The sequence below is a fragment of the Epinephelus lanceolatus genome, chromosome 24, assembly GCF_041903045.1.
Source record: "Epinephelus lanceolatus isolate andai-2023 chromosome 24, ASM4190304v1, whole genome shotgun sequence".
Taxonomy (NCBI): Eukaryota; Metazoa; Chordata; class Actinopteri; order Perciformes; family Serranidae; genus Epinephelus; species Epinephelus lanceolatus.
Genome location: NC_135757.1, coordinates 5,539,789 through 5,559,622, shown reverse-complemented (window position 1 = coordinate 5,559,622; position 19,834 = coordinate 5,539,789). Strand labels below are relative to the sequence as shown.

Below are 19,834 nucleotides of genomic sequence, written 5' to 3'. Positions count from 1 at the left end.
GTTTTGGCAGGACGCGTGAGTTCAGGCTGTTCTGCAGCGCTGTGTAAGGAAGAATGTGTTTCTCTGTGTTGTGCAGGTTTGGAGACACATCCCTGCAGGAGATCATTAACTTGGAGAGTCTTTCCAGGCTGAATTCATACTACGAACAGTTCAAAGAAGTCCTGCCTGAAGACTGTAAGTACTAAAGTGCGCCAGAGTTCAAAACATAACAACAGGGCAGGGAACTACCTTTTCCTTCCAGTGTGTGCAAAACAATATCTTCAGTGGTACTTTCTTCCAATCATCCATTTTCCCTCTTTTTTTTCTCACCTGAACTTCCCGTCTTTCCCCCCAAACCTCAGGCCTCCCGAGGTCTCGTTCTCAGACTTGTCTCCCTGAGCTGCTGAGGTTTCTGGGGCAGAACGTCCACGCCAGGAAAAACAAGAACGTGGACATCCTCTGGCAGGCAGCTGAGGTGCGATTCTGCTTTGTTGTACATCAGACACTTGACAGAATTGAAACCAGTGTTGAATATAAGACCCTTACTTCTCTTAAAGACCCAGTCACATGAAAAACACATTTCCTCTTACTTGATCCTGTATTAACTGATCACTTATCTCTAGTTATTTGCCAGGTAAAAATGTTTCAATTGTTTGATGACTCATCATGCACTCAGGGGCGTTTAGAGAAGTTCATCCAATCAAAACTTTGGGCCACTAGCTAGAGGGTTGTAGAAGCTACCAAACAGCAACCCTCTGTGTTTGGATATCAGTGGGCAAACCTTTGTTTTCATTTCTAAAACAATGTGACAGAGGTCTAATTTATTCATCTCTGCTTCTACCTCCTCCTGATCTCGCAACAAGAGCGCTTTCAGCCAATCCATCCCACGTTCCATCCTACCCTCACTCAAGAACAAGACCCCAAGATACTTGAACTCCCTCGCTCGCATATCAGTGTAGAATAATAACAAGATAATAGATGCCAAGATGGCCCCTTAAAGTTTCTAGCCTCCAAGTTTACTTCCACGGTTTTATCGAGAAACTCCAGACTCGCCCACTTTTTAACGATCCAATTAAATGCAAAGAATTAACCTTACTCTGCTCAAATAATCTGTTTCACCGGTAAATACATCACAGTACAAAGCTAAAGATGCTCACACTTCTGTTTCAACTCTAAAACAGCTGAAAACATACATGCTAAATGTTTGTATTATAAATTTGAGTGTGGTTTGACCCAACGGAAAGAGCACAGAGTTTCTTCCCTCTCTGTCTCAGATCTGCCGCCGGCTGAACGGGGTTCGTTTCACCAGCTGCAAAAGCGCCAAAGACCGCACGGCCATGTCGGTGACCCTGGAGCAGTGCCTGATCCTGCAGCACGAGCACGGCATGGCGCCGCAGGTCTTCACGCAGGCCCTCGACTGTATGCGCAGGTAGGACGCCATCACAGTGCCTGGATGAGAATGTGACTGAAAATCACACCTGGGCAAAAAACAAACGCAGACTTAACATTTTGAACCTTTCAGACACATCGACGTTTATAAAGTGATGCAGCATGAGTTGACTTCATCATTGAAAAGCATGTTTTGCCCACGTGTGATTTGAAAAGCATTGCCTGCTCCCTGTGTGAAACAAACTGATGTAGAGTTGCTGGTTCATCTCAGAGGGGATACTTGAATATTTTGAAATTCAGTTGGTTGCTCACTTCCCCAGACTCTTGTCACAAAGGTCTAGAGAAGAAAGGTGCCAAACTGATATTCAAGTGAGAGGATCCTCTTTGGATTGTGTGTATTGGGTGCCTGTTGGTCTGTTTGTACGTCTTCTTGTCTTCGAGTCTGTTCTGTCTGTACATCCGTCTACATCCATTGTCTTGTCCTTTCTGTGCAGCTGTTTCAGAGTCTGAGTTGCTAACAGGCTGGCACAATCTTTTTCCTTTGTACCATCGGAGCACTTGACTTCCTGTCGTCGTCACCTTTTTCTTTTCCTTTGTCCCTTCTTAATTTTTTTTTTCATTCATTTTCAAACTGGGTGGTGTAAGGAAAGATCTAACTGCAGCCAAGTCGGAGAGTTTTTGTTTTGTCGCATGGGAAATTTGGTTTGTAGCATGGCAAAAACATACATACAAAAGCAAACGCATCCATCAGTAAAACGAATAAAGAAAATGGCATATTAAAGGAATACTTCATCCCCCAAATGACCGTTTGTATATCAATTTCTCACTCTGTTGCATTGAATTTGAAAAGAAAACTTTGTTTTTCCGGTATGCCTTTGCAGTGACAGAAGAATCAAAACACGTGAGTCATAGACGTCCAGGTTTAACAACAGCAAAACTATATCAAAACATCCGTGTAGTATAATCCAAGTCTCATTTATCCAGTCGTATGCTCAATCCTTCGCAAAGACCTTTCTGACTTAAAGTGAAACTTATCTATCGAGGGGTGAGTACCAAAGCCACACATTCCCATTCCAGCCTCGTCACATACTGACATTTGGTTATGGACTTTCCACGTCGAGATATGACGTCCTCCCGCCCTACATACTCGGACTTTTGCTGCCTTAACTTTCGTTGTTGTCCTGCCGCGTTTCCCCCTGACTCTGCCAGGCGCTGTTAAACAATAACGGTGACTGGCCATGTATCATACCAACGTGAAAGGACAGCTCTTTTTGTTGGCATCTGCCATTTTCGACAACTTCAGAGTGAGCGTGTGGGTCCAAAAGGGTCCACATGTGACATTCTGGGCAAAACTGAGTTATATAAATTAAATGAAAGCTCTTGGTGAGGACTTTCTGCTACTTAAAGGGCATTTGTAAATTCTAAAACCAAAAGATTTACCTCTGTTTGGGGCCAAAAAGGGCGTGAGTGCACTTACTCAACCGCACTTTTGGGCCCCTGAAACCAGGGTGAAGTTCTTGGAAGACTCTGGTGCCAGTAGTTGCATGTAGATAGGATGACCGCAGTATTTTATTACCCGTCTCCATTGTTTGATGTCAGAGCGACGGTAAATAGCTAGTGAAATGGCAGACCAAACAAACATGCTGGTGCTAACTTTATTTGTGAGCGTGCTATCTGCTCTCTTTGAATGGCATATCCAGCTGCTCGACCTAATTCAACAGCAGAGGCACCTGAACAACCAACGAAGGAGGCTGCTCCTGTTGCTAGCTACCTCAACTACACGACTTTTGAGGTTTGGGTTGTTTTTATTTTCCGCACTTCCCTATTCCGATATTGACTCTGACTTCTGATTGGTTAAAATGGCCTTTCTGTTAGAAGTTACATCGCCACCCACTGGCATGTGTATTCTAACACTTGGTAGCGGGTTTTGCGGTTTTGTGTTGATATCATATTTTTGAATCACACCACTCGTGTGGACCAATTTTTTTTGGAAACCGGAGCCCGAAAAACTTTGGTTTCAGAAGTACAGGGGTCCGTGTGGACTAGGCCTCAGTAAATATGAAATATTGTTCATTAGGGTGACACTAATGTAATCCTAGGTATTCTTCTTTCTTCTTTCTTCTTTCTTCTTCCGAGGAAATCATACTTTGCACAAAGGTCCAGTCTCATGCCAGATATCCTCAGCTGTAAACTCAAGCCAATGAGTGGTGGCGCTACAGCAAGCGTCTAAAGTTCAAAACTTTGAAAATTCATAACAAATCAACCATACGTGCTACAACTTCACAACTTTCATCAAACTGTAGCTCCAATACTGAAGAAACCTTTGTACATTTAAACCTATTAAAAATTATGAAGTTCATCACTCTGTTTTTTTCAAAAACTGTAAAACTTCTTAAACCTATCTCCTCCCACAATTTTTGCTCAATTGACACCAAACTTGCTACAGAGCATCTTCAGACTGTCTTACACAAACTACGTTTCTCAGATTTTTGATTTATCAAAAACTGAGCCTACAGTGCATCAAAATGTTTGACTGTAAACGGTACTGTAAACATATACATGAAAATTCTTGCTAAATAAATCTTCAGTGTTCATGAAAACAAATGACAAAATTCTAGAGTCATGCTAGATGATGTGTGGCAAATTTCAGAATTTTATCTCAAAAACTGAATTTTTGACAGCATTTTGAATTTCGCTCTCATGTGAACAATTGGAGTCAATGTAAAAATGGCATTTTTAAACATCAGTTTTTCACTTATGGAGCAAATCAATCATTGTTACAAACAAATTACCAACATCTCCATGCTGTCTAGATGCAATATGTGTATTTTCAGATTTTTGTTTTGATAACTGAATTTTTTACAGTGGTTTGAAATCTGCTTTTCCATGCATGGACGGCTGCTAAACCTGCACATCTGGCTTAGTCAATTTGTGAAGCTACACATGAATTGTCACTGACTAATTAGCTCAGTGAGATAGAAATTGATTCTTAGTCTCAGAGGTTGTGAGTTCAAGCCTCAGCTGATGCAAAAGGCAGATTGTGTTGCTAAATTCCTAAATGTCTTCCAATTCTTCTGCTTGTTGCTCAGAATTGCCTAAAAATGCCCGGACCCGACCCATCGCTGCGCAGCAGCTATAATTAAATATACTGTGATTAATGTGTATATGAAGTTTTAATTTTAAATATAAAAATCTATAAACAAAGTCAAGACAAAGTTTGATCATTTATTGTATTGGCTGTCCTGTCAAATGTCATTTACACCCCTCACTATGCTCTCTTCAAAGCCTGACTCCATTGACAAAAACAGTTACTTACCTGGTCTACCGCTGCCTCGATCAGTTAGTTTGTTAGTGTTATTGGGTGACTCTGGTGAATCCAAACTAACCCTTTAAAACACCAAAGTCACACAATAGCACAAACTAAGTGATCGAGGCAGTGGTGGACCAGCAGCTCCTGTGTTCAGTGAGGTAAAATTACTGTTTACAGTTTTTAGATTCTCCGATCACCGTAGAGGCATGTGAGGAAACCTAAGTTTTCTTGATGAATTCAATGTAACACAGAGTGAGTAACTGATACATAAATGGTCATTTGGGAGGTGAAGTATTTCAGAAACATTAATTAAAAATTTAAACTGGTAAAAACAGCAAATAAAAACAAGAGAAAATGTCTTGAATAGTTTTGTTTTTGTCCAGGTTTTTGAATAGAACAAGAAGTTTTGAATAAATGTCCCTCATGTTGCAACTGAGGAAAGGAAACACACTGAATGCCAGCGTCTGAAAACGTTTAACAAAGCTTTGTTTGTGGTCTGAAAAAAGACATCTACTGACAGAAATAACCACTATCATAAAAGACAGGAGACAGTGGCAGACGTATTCATTTATATTCCCGAACAGAGCTTTCTTTATTGATATTGATCCATGTTTTTACAGCAAATGTGCTGTCTGCAACTCAACATGGAAGAAAATAGGTTTATATTATACCCAAGTGTTTGTATCTTTGTGTCAAAAAAATCTTTGTGTGTTCCAAGTGGAGTTTTATGTGACTGTTTAAAAGGCTGTAACCACACCTGTCTGCGTTGTACTTGTGCTCAATAAAGTTGCACTGCCACACAGATACTCGCATGACACGACATCTCTCCACCTTTCTCTCCTCCTCACATCTTTCCCTTTTTCCTCCCTTCTTCCTTTATCAGCCGACGAGCATGAACGCAGCTTCATTTGTTTCTGTTTGCGCTCGTTTTGAGCTGTGATGCATGTTGGAAGAAGCTTTGAGATACTGTGCCCTTTTCCCTTCAGATTTCCCCTCCATTACCCCCTTTCCCCTCACTGTATATAGATAAGGTGAAATATGAAACACCCTTAAATATATTTTGAAGTTACGTCTGCTTGCTGATGCTTGCTGCATGTTAGCTTTGTTAGCATGTCCTTCCGTCCAACAGCTTGAACGACTTCAAAATGTCGCCTCATCCCTTGAATTTGCAGGGTGTTTCTCCGCATGTTGGCTCTGTCACAAGTGAAACCGCCCTCTCCTCCCTCTTCACGCCATGTCTTAGAGCACATAAACATGGAGAGCCATTGCTGTTTTTTCTTATCTTCTTTCCTCCTCTGAAAGACGTGGAAACATCTTTCTTAATTTTCTCTTTTTTCTCTTTCTCTTTGTTCCTCTTCCTCTGTTTCCCCGCGTGTTTGACTTTGTTGTGATTTGGCTCTTTTGTGTTCCATTTGTTTGGGACCCTACATGCGGTTTTTATTCTGATGTCACACCATGGAAACTGCTGTCTGTCATCGTGGCGGTGGTTTTCTCTGTCACTGTGATTTTTCGCCGGTATTCCCTGTTAATTTGCCATCTCACCTCTGTGCATGCGTACGTACGTGCCATCTGTTTATTTTGGCTTTGTTGCGACACGCTTCCTTCCTCTCCTTCCCTTCTTGCAATCTTTATTTCCTCTCCTCTTTTCCCCTAATTCCCTTTATACTTTTTCTTCATCTGTTCCCGTCTCTTGCTTTTATTTTCTCCCTCCAACCTTTTTTGCTGCTCCACACCTCCTCCTCTCCCTCCCACCTCCCCGTGACTCGGCAGAATTGGGACGAGGGAGGGGGTGATCCAGAAGAACCTGAGCGGCTTGCTGCCGGTGCGCGACTTCCGGCTGGACCCCAGCCTCCTGTACTCGCTGCCGCTGCTGGCCTTCAGCCCCAACCTCCTGGTGGTGTGGATCTTCCTCAGCGTGGCTTATTTCCTGGCCAAACTCCGCTGCAGCTGAAAAGCAGCGAGCTGCTCCCTCTGTTCGGAGTGACTGTGGAGGGGTGGGAATAATCCACACTGACTCCCGAGGGTGTTTCTGAAACTGTGCCACTGTCCTGTGAGTCTGTGTGTAAATCATGCACACTGATGCTGTACAGCATGTACACACTGTCCTACCCTGACTAAGGGCTTTACACAACCGACCCCCCCACTTATCAACGGCAAAACCCCGCCTCTTGTTTTTGTTTTGTTTATGGACACCTGTTTGTTGTTCTTCCTTTTTTTCAAGCTTCCAAAACACGTGGTGGGCAAGCCTGGAAAAATATCAGCACAGATGTTAAGGTTTACTTTTTGAGGCTCCACATGAAGTTTAGACCGCACTCGATGTCCACACTAAGCCTGCTACACCTGAAAACAGATGTACATGTGTGATCCACGCTAATGTTTTCAGAACGATCTCTAGCCACACCGAAATCAGTGTTTCCCAAACTTCTCCAGGAGGGCGTTGATCCTATGTTCTCCAGGTCCACTGTGGAGGTATCACTGACTGCTGTAACATGCACAAAATATTCCAGTTCCTGCCATTATTCTGGAAAAGACTGTAACCTACTAAGCTGTTTACATGGCGAACGGAAAATTTCCAAGATGAATATCCGATGATCAAAGTAGTCGGCATTGATTTTCTGTTAATCGTTTAAAGGGATAGTGCACCCAAAAATGAAAATTCAGTCATTATCTACTAGGGTTGGGTACCGAAACTCGGTACTTGTTGTACTTGGTACCGATTCACGTCGGTACTACCGAGTACCGATTCACTTAAAATGAATCGTGCCAAATTTCGGTACCTGAGGTGGAGGTGGAGCGAGAGCACATGACTCGCACCTCAGACTCAGCAACAATGGTGAGCCGAAAGCGGTCCAAAGTCTGGCTGCACTTCACGCCAGTCGACGGAGACAGCGCTCGCTGCAATATTTGCGATGCAACGTGCAAGGCAGGCGGGGGAAACACTTCCAGTTTAAGGAATTGTATTTATTTCTATTTAAATCTTTTTATTGAATTTTCAAAATAAATGCATGTGCAGACAAAAGTTAACCTGCAGCACTGTTCCTAAATGTTCTCAATAAAATGTTGAAACTGAGAAGTTTAGACTTTAAAAAGTACCGAAATAAGGTACCATTTGGTACCGGTACCAAATTCCAGATACCGGTACCGGTACTGTATCGGTTCAATTATAAACGGTACCCAACCCTATTATCTACTGACCCATATGCCGAGGGAGGCTCAGGTGAAGTTTCCAAGGAGAGAGGAGGTAGCAACACAACTCCACCTAATGGAGGCTGACGGCGCCCCAGATTCAAACGTCCAAAAACACATAATTGAAACCACAAAATATCTCCATACTGCTCGTCCGTAGTGATCCAAGTGTCCTGAAGCCCCGACATAAAAAGCTGTTTGGAAAAACGTCATTTGAACTCTGTTTTTAGCCTCACTGTAGCCTGTAACTGCCTCTCTGTGCACCGCGCCGACTTAGTGTGCTTTTTATGTCGGGGCTTCAGGACACTTGGATCACTACGGACGAGCAGTATGAAGATATTTTGTGGTTTCAATTATCTGTTTTTGGACGTTTGAATCTGGGGCGCCGTCAGCCTCCATTAGGTGGAGTTGTGTTGCTACCTCCTCTCCCCTTGGATCTCCGCAAGTAATGTGAGGACTCTAAAACTTCACCTGAGCCTCCCTCGGCATATGGGTGAGTAGATAATGGCTGAATTTTCATTTTTGGGTGCACTATCCCTTTAATCGACCAGTGGTTACAGCTCCGTAAACACGGGAATCCCTTGTGACTTGAATACTATATCATTGGCTATGTTTACATGCACAAAATGCTACAATTTTGCCCTCACTCTGAAAGACAATATTCCTGCTCAGATGTTTACATGGTTAATGAAAATCAACCAATCAGTTTTCCTTTAATCTTCCTGTTTACATGCAGACGTGCCTGGAAAAAGGCCTGATTCAGATTAGCCAGAGGGAATATGCGACATGACTCATATCAGATTCAGAATATTGTCATATTCTGGAATATTAGTGTGCATGAAAACGTGGTCAGTGTATGTTAAGGGAGTATAACATCAGTAAGCTATAAGCTGCAGGTGTGTGATTTCAACATATTGACCCAGGGAAACATTACTGAGAACACTTTTAACGGTTTTATTAATGTGTCCTATAAAGAGGATTGTAAGCAGGGGACCATAGATACACCTACTCCTGGAGGAGCCCTTATCCTTCATGTTTTAGATCTCTCCCTGCTCCAACACAGCTGATTTAACTGGTCAGTTTGTCATCATTTGAATCAGCTGTGTTGGAGCAGGGAGAAAGCATGCAGGACGGAAGATCTCCAGGAGACATTTGGGAAACAAAACTGATTGATTGAGCAGCACCCAGTCTGCATCATCAAGTTTTTACCCACTCTAGAGACCATTTTAGGTCAATTTTCGGCAGCCAAGTCACCAGAAGAAAACACATTGTACGCCTCTGCAAACCAAAGCTTTGTTTCATTTGTACTTTTCATACGTATATTAACGTTTATCAAGTGATGTAGGATATGAGCTGACCCCCGCCAAGCAGCAGACACCAACAAATAACATAATCAGGGGTTGTGAGTCAATGCAGCGATTCCAGCCACCAAACTTGGCCATTTTTAGCGACGCACTGCTGTGTTTCTTGCCGGGGTAGTGCCACGAAAAGCTGTTGTTTTTTTGCCAAGACAGAGCTGCGTTTCTATCTAAGATATGCTACAAAAAAGCGATTGTTTTTTACCCAAACATTGCTGCATTTCCTGCATTTTTTCACCCAGATGAAGCTGCATTTCCTGCCAGGATATGCTTCAAAAAGCAGTTGTTTTTGACCCAGACATTGCTGCATTTCCAGCTGCTTTTTAGTCACCAAACCTGGGTGTTTTTTAGTAACACTTGACTGTGTTTCCACCAGGGATGCTTCCACGACAAGTACTATTTTTCACCCAGATGAAGCTGCGTTTCCTGCCAGGATATGCCACAAGAAGTGGTTGTCTTTTACCCAGAAATTGCTGCATTTCCAGCAGCTTTTCAGTCACCAAACTTGGGTGTTTTTTAGCAACCATTCACTGCATTTCCACCCGAAATAGTGCTACGAAAAACTCTTTTCACCCAGACAAAGCTGTGTTTCCTGCCATGATATGCTTCAAAAAGCTGTTGTTTTTTACCCAGACATTGCTGCATTTCCAGCTGCTTTTTAGTCACCAAACCTGGGTGTTTTTTAGCAACACTTGACTGTGTTTCCACCAGGGATGCTTCCACGACAAGCACTTTTTTTTTTTTTTCACCCAGATGAAGCTGCATTTCCTGCCATGATATGCTTCAAAAAGCTGTTGTTTTTTACCCAGACATTGCTGCATTTCCAGCTGCTTTTCAGTCACCAAACCTGGTTGTTTTTTAGCAACCATTCACTGTATTTCCACCCAAAATAGTGCTATAAAAAACACTTTTTCACCCAGATGATGCTGTGTTTCCTGCCAGGATATGCCACAAAAAGTGGTTGTTTTTTACCAACACATCGCTGCATTTCCAGCAGCTTTTTAGCCATCAAATTTGGATGTTTTTTGTCAAGGGTTCCTGTGTTTCTACTGGGGACAGTGACACAAACGTGGTTGTTTTTTCACCAGACATTGCTGTGTTTCCACTAAACACCAAGTATTGTAAGCCAAAAAATGATCTTTTCTGAGCCGTAGCAAAGTGTTTTTTTGTGCCGAAACATAACCACACGCTAACCACATTGTTGTTGAAAAAGTTTTAATGTATCCGCTACATAATAACGCACAAATGTGAGGTATCTGTGGTTTGCAGAAACGGGCAATTCTAACATTTATCCTGACGATTCAGTTGTTTTGGGGTGAAAAATGTGTTAACGTGAACAGTTTCAAGGCTGCCATTCCCAGATTCATCCATGGTTCTTGGAAAGCTCAGTTTTTTTGGTGTGAAAAATGCTGAACCGACAAATTCGGCAGGCTTAGTGTGAACACAGAATCGTGTGTGATGCATCTGTTAAATGTCTTTGAATCCAGTCCAGAAATAGAAAACATCTGGATGGTTTTACAACAGTACAAATGGTTTATATGCAAGATTTAGAAAATGGACTCATCAGTGCACTCATCTAAATCTCACAGATACATTTGCGGTACATAGCGCCCTCTAGTGGACAGATTCATGACCTGTGTGACTGTCAGTGAGCTGCTCTGCCTTATTCTCCGTTCACACTAACCGACAGGCCAGACGTGACACCTGAGTTGTGAATATGTATAAAGATATGCAGATTATATATATAAATATTTGCTTTCAGGAAAGAGTTATTGTTGATAGTAGCTATCATAAACAAAAATCTATTTCTCTTATTTCATTTGTGCAATATGTTGAGCTCATTGTCTTCCGTGTGCTTTTGCACCCTACAAGCTAAAGTGGAGGAAACAAAAGCTTTTATTTGATGCCAAACTGAAGTAAGCTTACTCTGGCTTATGTATTATTATTTTCTGGCAGTATTTGCTCATTTTATTTTTTTAGGTCTTCCTGCTTTTAGTAGAAGGAGCTTGTTTGCTTCTACTTCAGCCTGTGCACTTTGCAGCAGATCTGGGTCAGTTGTGACTCGTCTACATGCAGTTTAATGTATGATTTTGACTCCCCAAACTTTAGGGTTAAAAAATTATCAGGTTAAAAAATGTGTCAATCTATTTAGTAAATTGTCTTTTTAATTATGTCTCAGAACAGTGGTTACATTTAGGATTAAAGAGTGTCAAACTTTGTATCCAAGATAAATGAACTGAACTCATGGAAACACTTCAGCCAGACTAAGATGATTACGCCAGAATTCAGGGTAAACTTTGTTGCATAAACTCAAAGTCTTTTAAATAGCACAGATAACCAACAGAGACTGGTATTGAGTTGAAGCTACGAAGTCCAAAAAGTGTGTACGCAAATACAGTTTATCTATGTAGATAACATTAAAGCCAAATTGACAAGAATACAAATAGACAGTTAAGAGTCAAATATCTTTGGGTATATAAAATAATATTTTATCACTCCTGCTTTTAATGATTGTAGTTGTAATTATTTCAGTGGCATACTCAAAAAAAATAATTTAATTATATTAATAATAAGGCTCTACTGCATATCATTTATTTATATATTTTTATTTTATTCATTTTTAATTTTTATTTTAATATTTGAACTTTCTATTGAGGTATTTGAATGAAGCTGTCATCACCTTTTGTGACATCATCACCCTTAAAACCAAAAAATCCTTAAACAAAATCCTCAAATTGAATAAAGTGATTCATCTTTATTTTATTTTTTTTAATCAATTTTCTTTAATGATAAACTGTAATTTATAGTGCTGTTGGATTACTGCTAATCTAACAGCTACACCTCCTCGTTAATGCCGATGCAAGCTGGAGAACAAACGTTTTTGACAGCAGTAAAATATTGCTTTTAAGGGGCTAAATGCTAACAAATACGATTGAAGCCGAATATTTCATTAGACAAAAACGTGAATTTGGGAAATCATTACATTTTTACTACATTTCTTTTAACTTTTGGATATAACAATGCTCTGGAGTTATTGGTAATGTTTGGATCACACGAGTCGGAAAAAATCCTACGCAGCCACGTAGGCAAGTATATAGTATATTTTTTTCTGAAAGAAAAAAGTCTGTCGACATGACCTTTCCCAGCAAGCATTTTTTGGTTTAAAAAACATCTAATAGCCGTCTACATGAAGACCTGACATAGGCTAAATCACAGCTGAATTTGGGCTGACAGTGAAAATTTGGTAGATGTCTAACCATAGCCAAAGTGTAGACGTCATCAATTATACGGCTATGTAGAGACCATGTCCAAAAAATGTAGATAAACATATTTTAATGACTGTTGACTCTCCATACGTGATTGAATATCATACCGCACGCCATCTGCAATGGCGAAAATTACATTTAATCAATTTCAAAATTAAATCGGCTAGATTTGGGTTACATGTAGCTAGACTAAATCGGAGCTAAATATAGCCAATACGTATAATTCACGACTATTGCTTGCTGGGTTGCTTTCCAAAATATCTCTGTACACGCTAGAACAAAAACACAACTCCAAACTCACACCAGCAACATCCATACACAAATTTTCGTCCAAATAAAAACGCAAAAAGGCAATTGTAGTGCTATCAAGAGCATGCCAAACCAAGAGTTGATATAGCTAATGCTACATAAAGCCAAAGAAAAAGATGTTGGCCCAAACAGAAGCCTGGAAAAAAGCTATTACTAGAAGTCTTCCTGAAGCAGTGATGATGATGCCTCTGTTCCTCAGTACGTCCTGTTTGCAAAGTCAGAACCAGCTCTATTTTGGCCACGTTTACCATTGCACATAAGTCTGCCTCGTTTGTGGCGCCTCATAAAGGAGATAACAGTGCACACCATGACGTCATAAACCAAAACGCCTGTTTTTCTTGTTTACGTGTTAACACTAGTTTCTGAAAATCCTTACCCTGGTTTACAAAAGTTTATAGCGACCTAAAATCATACGCTGTATAAGCCTAAAATGCAGTTGTAGATTTTAATTGCAAGTCTCGTGTCCCATTATCCCTGAAAACACGTTATTATTTGAGCTCTCGATGCCCTTGAGCTGTCCTAGTCTGGCTGAGGTGTTAATTATGGCTCCACTTCACTTTGTAAAAGCAGTGACATGTTTGATGTCACCAGTGCTTCTACACTTGTCACTCCCTGAGACTGTTTTACTTTCACCTGTCTTGAGTGGCCAGTGATGGCACTTTGCAGACAAATTGGCCCCAGTGTGCCGCGCCGGATACAGCGAGCCAGTAACTCAACCCACATCTGCTCTGCAGCTTTTGACACCAATGCAGCTAAGCTCAGCTCCGTCCCACCAATTGACAGAGTTGAGTCTTTGTGTTTTAGGGATGCAGCTTCTAATTGGCTGATGTTGGAATGTACTGCTAGTAGGATATTCAGGGGTTTGATTATGCAGTGTAGTGCTGTAGGTTCTACACCCTCTAGAGCATTTATGTGTACCAGTTTACATTTATTCAGATGGTGACAAACTGGTACAGACTGCAGCTGTGACAGTTGATATTAGCTTTATAGAGTCGAGTTGTAGTCAAGCTGTTTGGTGAATGAATGAGGAATGTACCCATGCTTGTGCCAAATGCTTCAGTCAGGTTTTTAACAGGTTAGTTCAGTTTGCAAAGAGATTAAAGGGATAGTTTGGATTCTTTGAAGTGGGGTTGTATAAGCTACTTATAGATTAGACATAGCACATAGAACTATGGACACTTCTCGCCCTCAGTGGTCGCCATCTTGGCTACGTAGCGGAAGGGGAGGGACCACTTTTCAAACTGGAAATAGCGGCCGAGGACTGTGCGACCGTGAACGTCGCTGCATTGTAAAAATACATATGTTTTTTGCAATAAGCACCACTATACTGTTGTCGGGTATAAGCTAGCAGTATGTTTATTGGGTTAATTTAACAGTCTGTAATGATTTTGTACCGCGAATGATAACGCGAATGCTAATGCTAGTTTGCTAACTAGCTAATTTGCGGTCGTCATTTCCGGTGAGTGCACAACAGCCGTATTTGGTTTGAGACAACACTACCCTGTCGAAATTCGCACACCACGCCAATGAGTACATAGTGCACATGGAAGTGTACTAACGGAAGTATGTCTTGCTTTGGTCCGAATCATCCGAATTGGGCGTAATTGCCTAGAGTTGGTTCGTGTTCTCACGGCAGCATTTACAAGCGGACCAGATCAAATGCCTTCTGTAAGAAAGTTGCTCTTGATTGGTCAGAATTTCCACGTGGGAAAAATCCAGGAAGTAAAGCAAACGTTGAAGAAGAGTACACTTGCAAGATAAATGTGACACTTTCTAATGTCACAATGGAGGGACAACTACGCAGGTTGATTTTAGCGCTGCTCATCGTGGACTATATTGCTGTCATTGTTCATTTACAGTTTGAAAACGAGGCGCGGCTCCAACTAGAAAACAATGTTTTGATGCATTGGATGTGCTGAATGTGCATATTAAGGCAGTACAGGAGGAGGTGCACATTAATAATCCTCCAGGACTGTAACAATCTCATGCTTGATTTTCTTTTTTAGGTCGTTAAAATCCATTTTACTGCTGCCCCCGTCCACAGCGTTACGTGCTGGACTCGGGCTTGCTTCTCCAAACTAGGGACATGCCGACATCTGCTATTGCTAATACACTAACTATGGATATGAACCTCTTACAACCCTACTTCAAAACATCCAAACAATCCCTTTAAGACAGAAAAGATGTGACGTCTTTGTCTGAATGCAGTCCGCCTCTGTGTAAGTTCACGCATCTTAGAAATGAGAGAAAAACGTGTCAAGTTTGTCTTGTTTCGAGGCTTTTCAGGACATTTTACTGGGAGATAATCCGTTGCATTTTTAGTTCAAAATAATTATGTGACTATCAAATGAGCTGATTAGCTTTCTGTCAGTCAACTAATTAGTGTCTAGACTAGACTCTTTGAGCTCTAATCTCACCCAAATTCAAGTTCAAGATGCTTTTGCTTACAAACCATGCACTTTCCATAGAGCTTCCTAGAACGTTTGTGTGATGCTGTGTACCCTGCAGCTTTATTTATGTTGTTATACTGTTTTGGAAAACAATAATTATATTTAATTAATTATATTTTCAGACCAAGACAAAAAAAAGGTGAAACACTGTTTGAAAACAGATGTAAGCTATAAAAAAAGTCAATTTAGGAAATAAAAGGGATAAAAAAAAAAAATTGTGTTAGGCACTCTTCAAAGTTAGGATGAGAAACCAAGAGTCGTCAGGTTGCTTTTCACGTTGCAAACCTGCATTGTAAAGATCAATATCTTCGCCTGTGAAGCTAAACAAATGCGTCAGTCTCATCCCAGGAGCTCGGAGGCTCTGTCTCATTAACATCGACCCAGTAAGGAAATGGATCAGACCGAAATAGCCTCCTTGGGGAGTTTACCGTGCTCTCATGACCCCTATACAGTAGAATGATCCATGTGGTCCAACATACAGTAATGTCTCTATTTTATTTCTACAATTTATTTAAATTTTTATTTGCTATTAATCATGTTTTTTTTTTACTATTTATTGTGAGAAATGTGTGTCTTGTCTCTCCAGTTTAGAGCTACCTCTGTGAGACAGTTTTACGTTGAGTTTAATTAAAAGAAGTAAAAACTGATATATAAATGCATCTAATATACAAATATATATAATCACGTAATCACTCAGCAGCAGGGATATTGTTTTATGTGAAAATTAGTTTTAAAATGAGGTAATATTTTCAATCAATGATATACTCGTTATTAATTCCCCATACGTACACGTTTAATTACACTAAAGTTCTCACTAAAAATTCTTTTTTAATTCTTCTCTCTGTTTCTCCTAATATATATCAGAGAATATATTTGTATCCCTGTACATAAATTGTATTTATGTATTGCCTAAGATGTTTGCTATATATTGTCTTAAGTTATTCCAAAGCAGAGAATATATATGCATGTGTGTGTATGGATGTGCATACACACACATGCATGCACAGTGTGATTACTATATGCTTGTGCCATATCTGTCATGCCGTCACTTTATATGAATATGTCTTGTTATAATATGCAGATATATATGTTTTGATTATAATGACTGTTAAGTTAATTGTGCTAATGCTAAACTGTTGACTTAATAACAACGTGCACTTTTTAACCTCTGAGCCCTTCTGTAAACAACATAACATAACAGTTCCTCCAGGATTTTGCAGACTTTTTTTTTTTGGATGGGTGATTGTTGCAGGCTTAAATTTCAGATTTCAGAGCAGCTTTCCTGAAAGCTTGCAATGCATGTTGCGATATTTTTTAGCTTATTTGTGTGTTTGTTTTGTTTTGGGGGGTTGTTTTGTAATTAAATTGCAGGAGCAGGTGAAATTTCCATATAAAAAAATACACATATATTTTTCTTTTAAAACCGAAGGCAACTTGTTCCAGTGAGAATGAAACTGCTCTGAGTGGTCTCAGTAACTTTTACCAACGAAGGCAGTTCCTCCAAGATTTTGCAGCCTTTTTTCGAGGGATTGTCGTGGCCTGAAATGTCTGATTTCATAGTAGCTTTTCTAAAAAATAATCTATATATATTTTAGGCTCTTTTGTTTGTTTGCAATGAAATTGCTGGAGCAAGTGAAAATTGCAAAAATAGTTGTGATACTCACGGATTTAGAGCTCAATACTATTCAAATTTTCCCACAGTATTAGAATCTATTTGTGATTAGGGGGCAGTCACCCGTTGCTGCTCTGTCCAGTTAGCGCGACCTAACACAACTCAATGTGATCTCATCCCAACTCATCAAATTTTGCCGCTATTTTGCAGAAGCCCCACAGCAGCGGTTAACATCCGACAGAGTTGTTAATCCCACTCAGACACTGATACGTATTGATTCTGTCGTTAAATCTGTTAATAACCATTAGGTAACGTTGACACACCAAGCCGACATTAAAGAACTAGCGGCGACGAAAGCCGTGGTCTATGTCGCCTCACGTCGCCCTGTGTCAGTTGCATTTGAACACACCACAAAGACTACATCCGACAGCCAAGTAGCACGTACGTTCTGTGCCTGCGTGAGAGGAAATAATGCAAAAAAGGGAAATTGGAAGTCCGAGGAATGCATGAGATAAAAAAAGTAGCTGAGTGAGAGTGGTACATCCTGTCAGCCGAGGGGTTTCCTACCTGTGCAGCCGAGCACCGCAGCACCTCCACGGACTATTACATCCAGACAGGCTCCACTTCACTCAGCTGCCCGACAAACTCGCTGCTTCTTCCCACTTTAACCTGAATAACAAACCAGGGCTCGGTGCTCCGGTTGGATCCAAACGGAGAGCTGGGGCTAGCTGGGAAGCTAGCGGAGGCTAACTGGCTGTGCTTCCCTCCAGTCATGCTGCGGCTAACACTCCGCTAGCCTCCCAGCTAGCTCCGATTAGTTATTTAGGTTCCTCAGAAGGAAGCACCTGTTAGCCCCGGTTTCACTACAGGCAGATTCACTCGCTACAGGGGCGAGGAAATAAAACCTTAACAGCCAATCACAGTGACCTCTCTCACCGACAAGCTCCGCTAACGATTCAACATGCTCAATCGGCCGAAAAGCCGCCGCCGAAGTGCCGACGGTGCGGGACACACCGAGAAACTAGGACGACAGACACTCACCGACGGCCCGACTTTGGTTGACAGCCGACCGTCAGCTTGGTGTATCAGGGCCTTTAGCCATGTGATGCTAACAGTTAGCCCTGTCACTGTGTGTGGTCACATTTGCGGCAAAGTTGTGGTGATTGGACAAAATTGCAAGGTCGCGCAAAATTCACAGAGAATTTGCGTTAATCGCGACACTCTGGAGGGACTATTTGATGACACTAACCCTATTAAACCTAACTCACCTTGATTCTTTCAGCGCGTGCAGTACATCTGGTGCAACACTCATCTGTTGTCCACGTGTCTCCTTCATTCTCCTGGTGTTTTCCGAAAAAAATGTTGCACGCGATGCAAAACAGTTTACCCCCGCTTTTGTGCAGAACATCAGGGAAGTGCCTCGCACGTGTCTGCATATTCACAACCAGAAACAAAAAAGTGAGCTTCGTGTTTCACAGGAAACTACGATGATTGACAAATTTGCAAAGAAGTTGAGATTGAGTCCTGCAGAATTCATGGAGATTGGTTGACCTTGCTTTAATTATTGTGATTGCACCATCCTGGAGGGGCTGATAAACCACATTTAACATGCTGATTGAGAATAATTGTGTTACTATGATTGTAATTAGTGACTGCAGTGTTAAAAGGAAGTTATTATTATGAAGTTTACTTTCAGTATTTGACAAATCAACATATTCTTGGGTCAGAATTTGGATTTTAGTTTTTAAAAATTTGCTTAAACAAAATTTATTTTATTTTATTGTTGTTTTAGAACAGACAGTGTCACTAGGAATGGTTGTTTGGGTATATTATCTCCAGCTGTTTGGTGTTTAATGTAATCCTGCTGAGACAGATCCCAGGTCAGCAGACAACAAAATCTGTGATGTTGAATCGTCTTTATTTACTCTTTTCCACATTTGGCAATCAGTGCTTTTCCTCCAACACTCAGTAGCAGTTAAATGTTGAAAAGCTTTAGCCTTGCTGCGTCCCATGTTGCTCTAAATGTACCACAAACCCAAGAAAGTGTGTCCCTGAACACCACACTCCTGCTGTAATAAACGTCTTTCTGCCTCCACTTGCAGAGTGTAACCAGACTCTGATGATATTTTGTGGTCTCTAAGGTTGATTTAATCATCTATTCTCTGCATTACAGAAACATCTTTTTCCTTATCTTACTTTAAGTGTGTTTTCCTTCTGCTTTTCTTACATGTTTGTCGATGTGTGTGTGAATGGTGTTGGAAGTTTTTTGGTTTCTTTGCACAGTTTTTCCAGTGTTGTGTTTCTCACTCATCCTGAAGCAGTCTGAATGATATGTAGCTGGCGTCTGCTGGTGATCAGTTGCAACAACCTAAGTAACAAATGTTCTTGCTGGTCATTTTTAAACGAAAAATATGATTATTACTTTGTTAATCTGGCAGTCAGAAGTCAGAAGACTGCATTTTTATCATCTGACTCAATGGATTACTCGAAGGTCTACCCCAGAAGGCTGGGTTGCCTACAAGGTGAACGAAAAATCCAAATAGTTGGAGAAAATTCTTGAATAAACTGAAGTCTAACAACAGCAAAACTACACTGAAACAACTTTCATAGAGCTCATGCAGTATAATCCAAGTCTCATTTATCCACTGGTATTCTCAGTACCTGACAAACGGACAGCCCTTTTCGACGGGAAAGGTCTCTTTCAGCCCGATCTCACTCCCAACTCGTCATATACCAGTCATCAGTGGACCTCGGCAGCAGACAATGACGTTCAGAGGGACCCTTAGCAGCAGTGCAATACACACCGAGTGGTAATTGTTTCTGACGCTGTGGGATGCTATCATAGAATGATAACATATAGGGTGGGAGGGAGGGGAGGTGGATGGGTCAAACAAACCCCGGACTTTCACCAGGGAGCCCGCTGTTCATTTCCCGAAACCAAAAGTCAGTCAAGGTTTCAAGGTGTACCATGATAT

The 19,834-nt window shown here is 41.0% G+C and overlaps 1 protein-coding gene across 21 annotated transcripts in view; it reads left to right on the top strand.

The window, feature by feature from the left end:
* The window catches only part of LOC117249907 (inositol polyphosphate-4-phosphatase type I A-like), a 96,748-nt gene that overhangs the window by 72,425 nt on the left and 4,489 nt on the right, over window positions 1-19,834 (top strand). For 15 of the 21 annotated variants that reach the window (XM_078165932.1, XM_033615738.2, XM_078165933.1 and 12 more), the window contains 4 exons: window positions 77-174; window positions 342-454; window positions 1,254-1,408; window positions 6,449-7,177. In XM_078165932.1, coding sequence (XP_078022058.1) covers window positions 77-174; window positions 342-454; window positions 1,254-1,408; window positions 6,449-6,629 — 547 coding nt within the window. In that variant the 3' untranslated portion in view covers window positions 6,630-7,177. Of the gene's footprint in view, window positions 1-76; window positions 175-341; window positions 455-1,253; window positions 1,409-6,448; window positions 7,178-19,834 lie in introns of those variants that run through there. The other 6 variants (XM_033615749.2, XM_033615747.2, XM_033615748.2 and 3 more) reach the window with 1 other exon arrangement.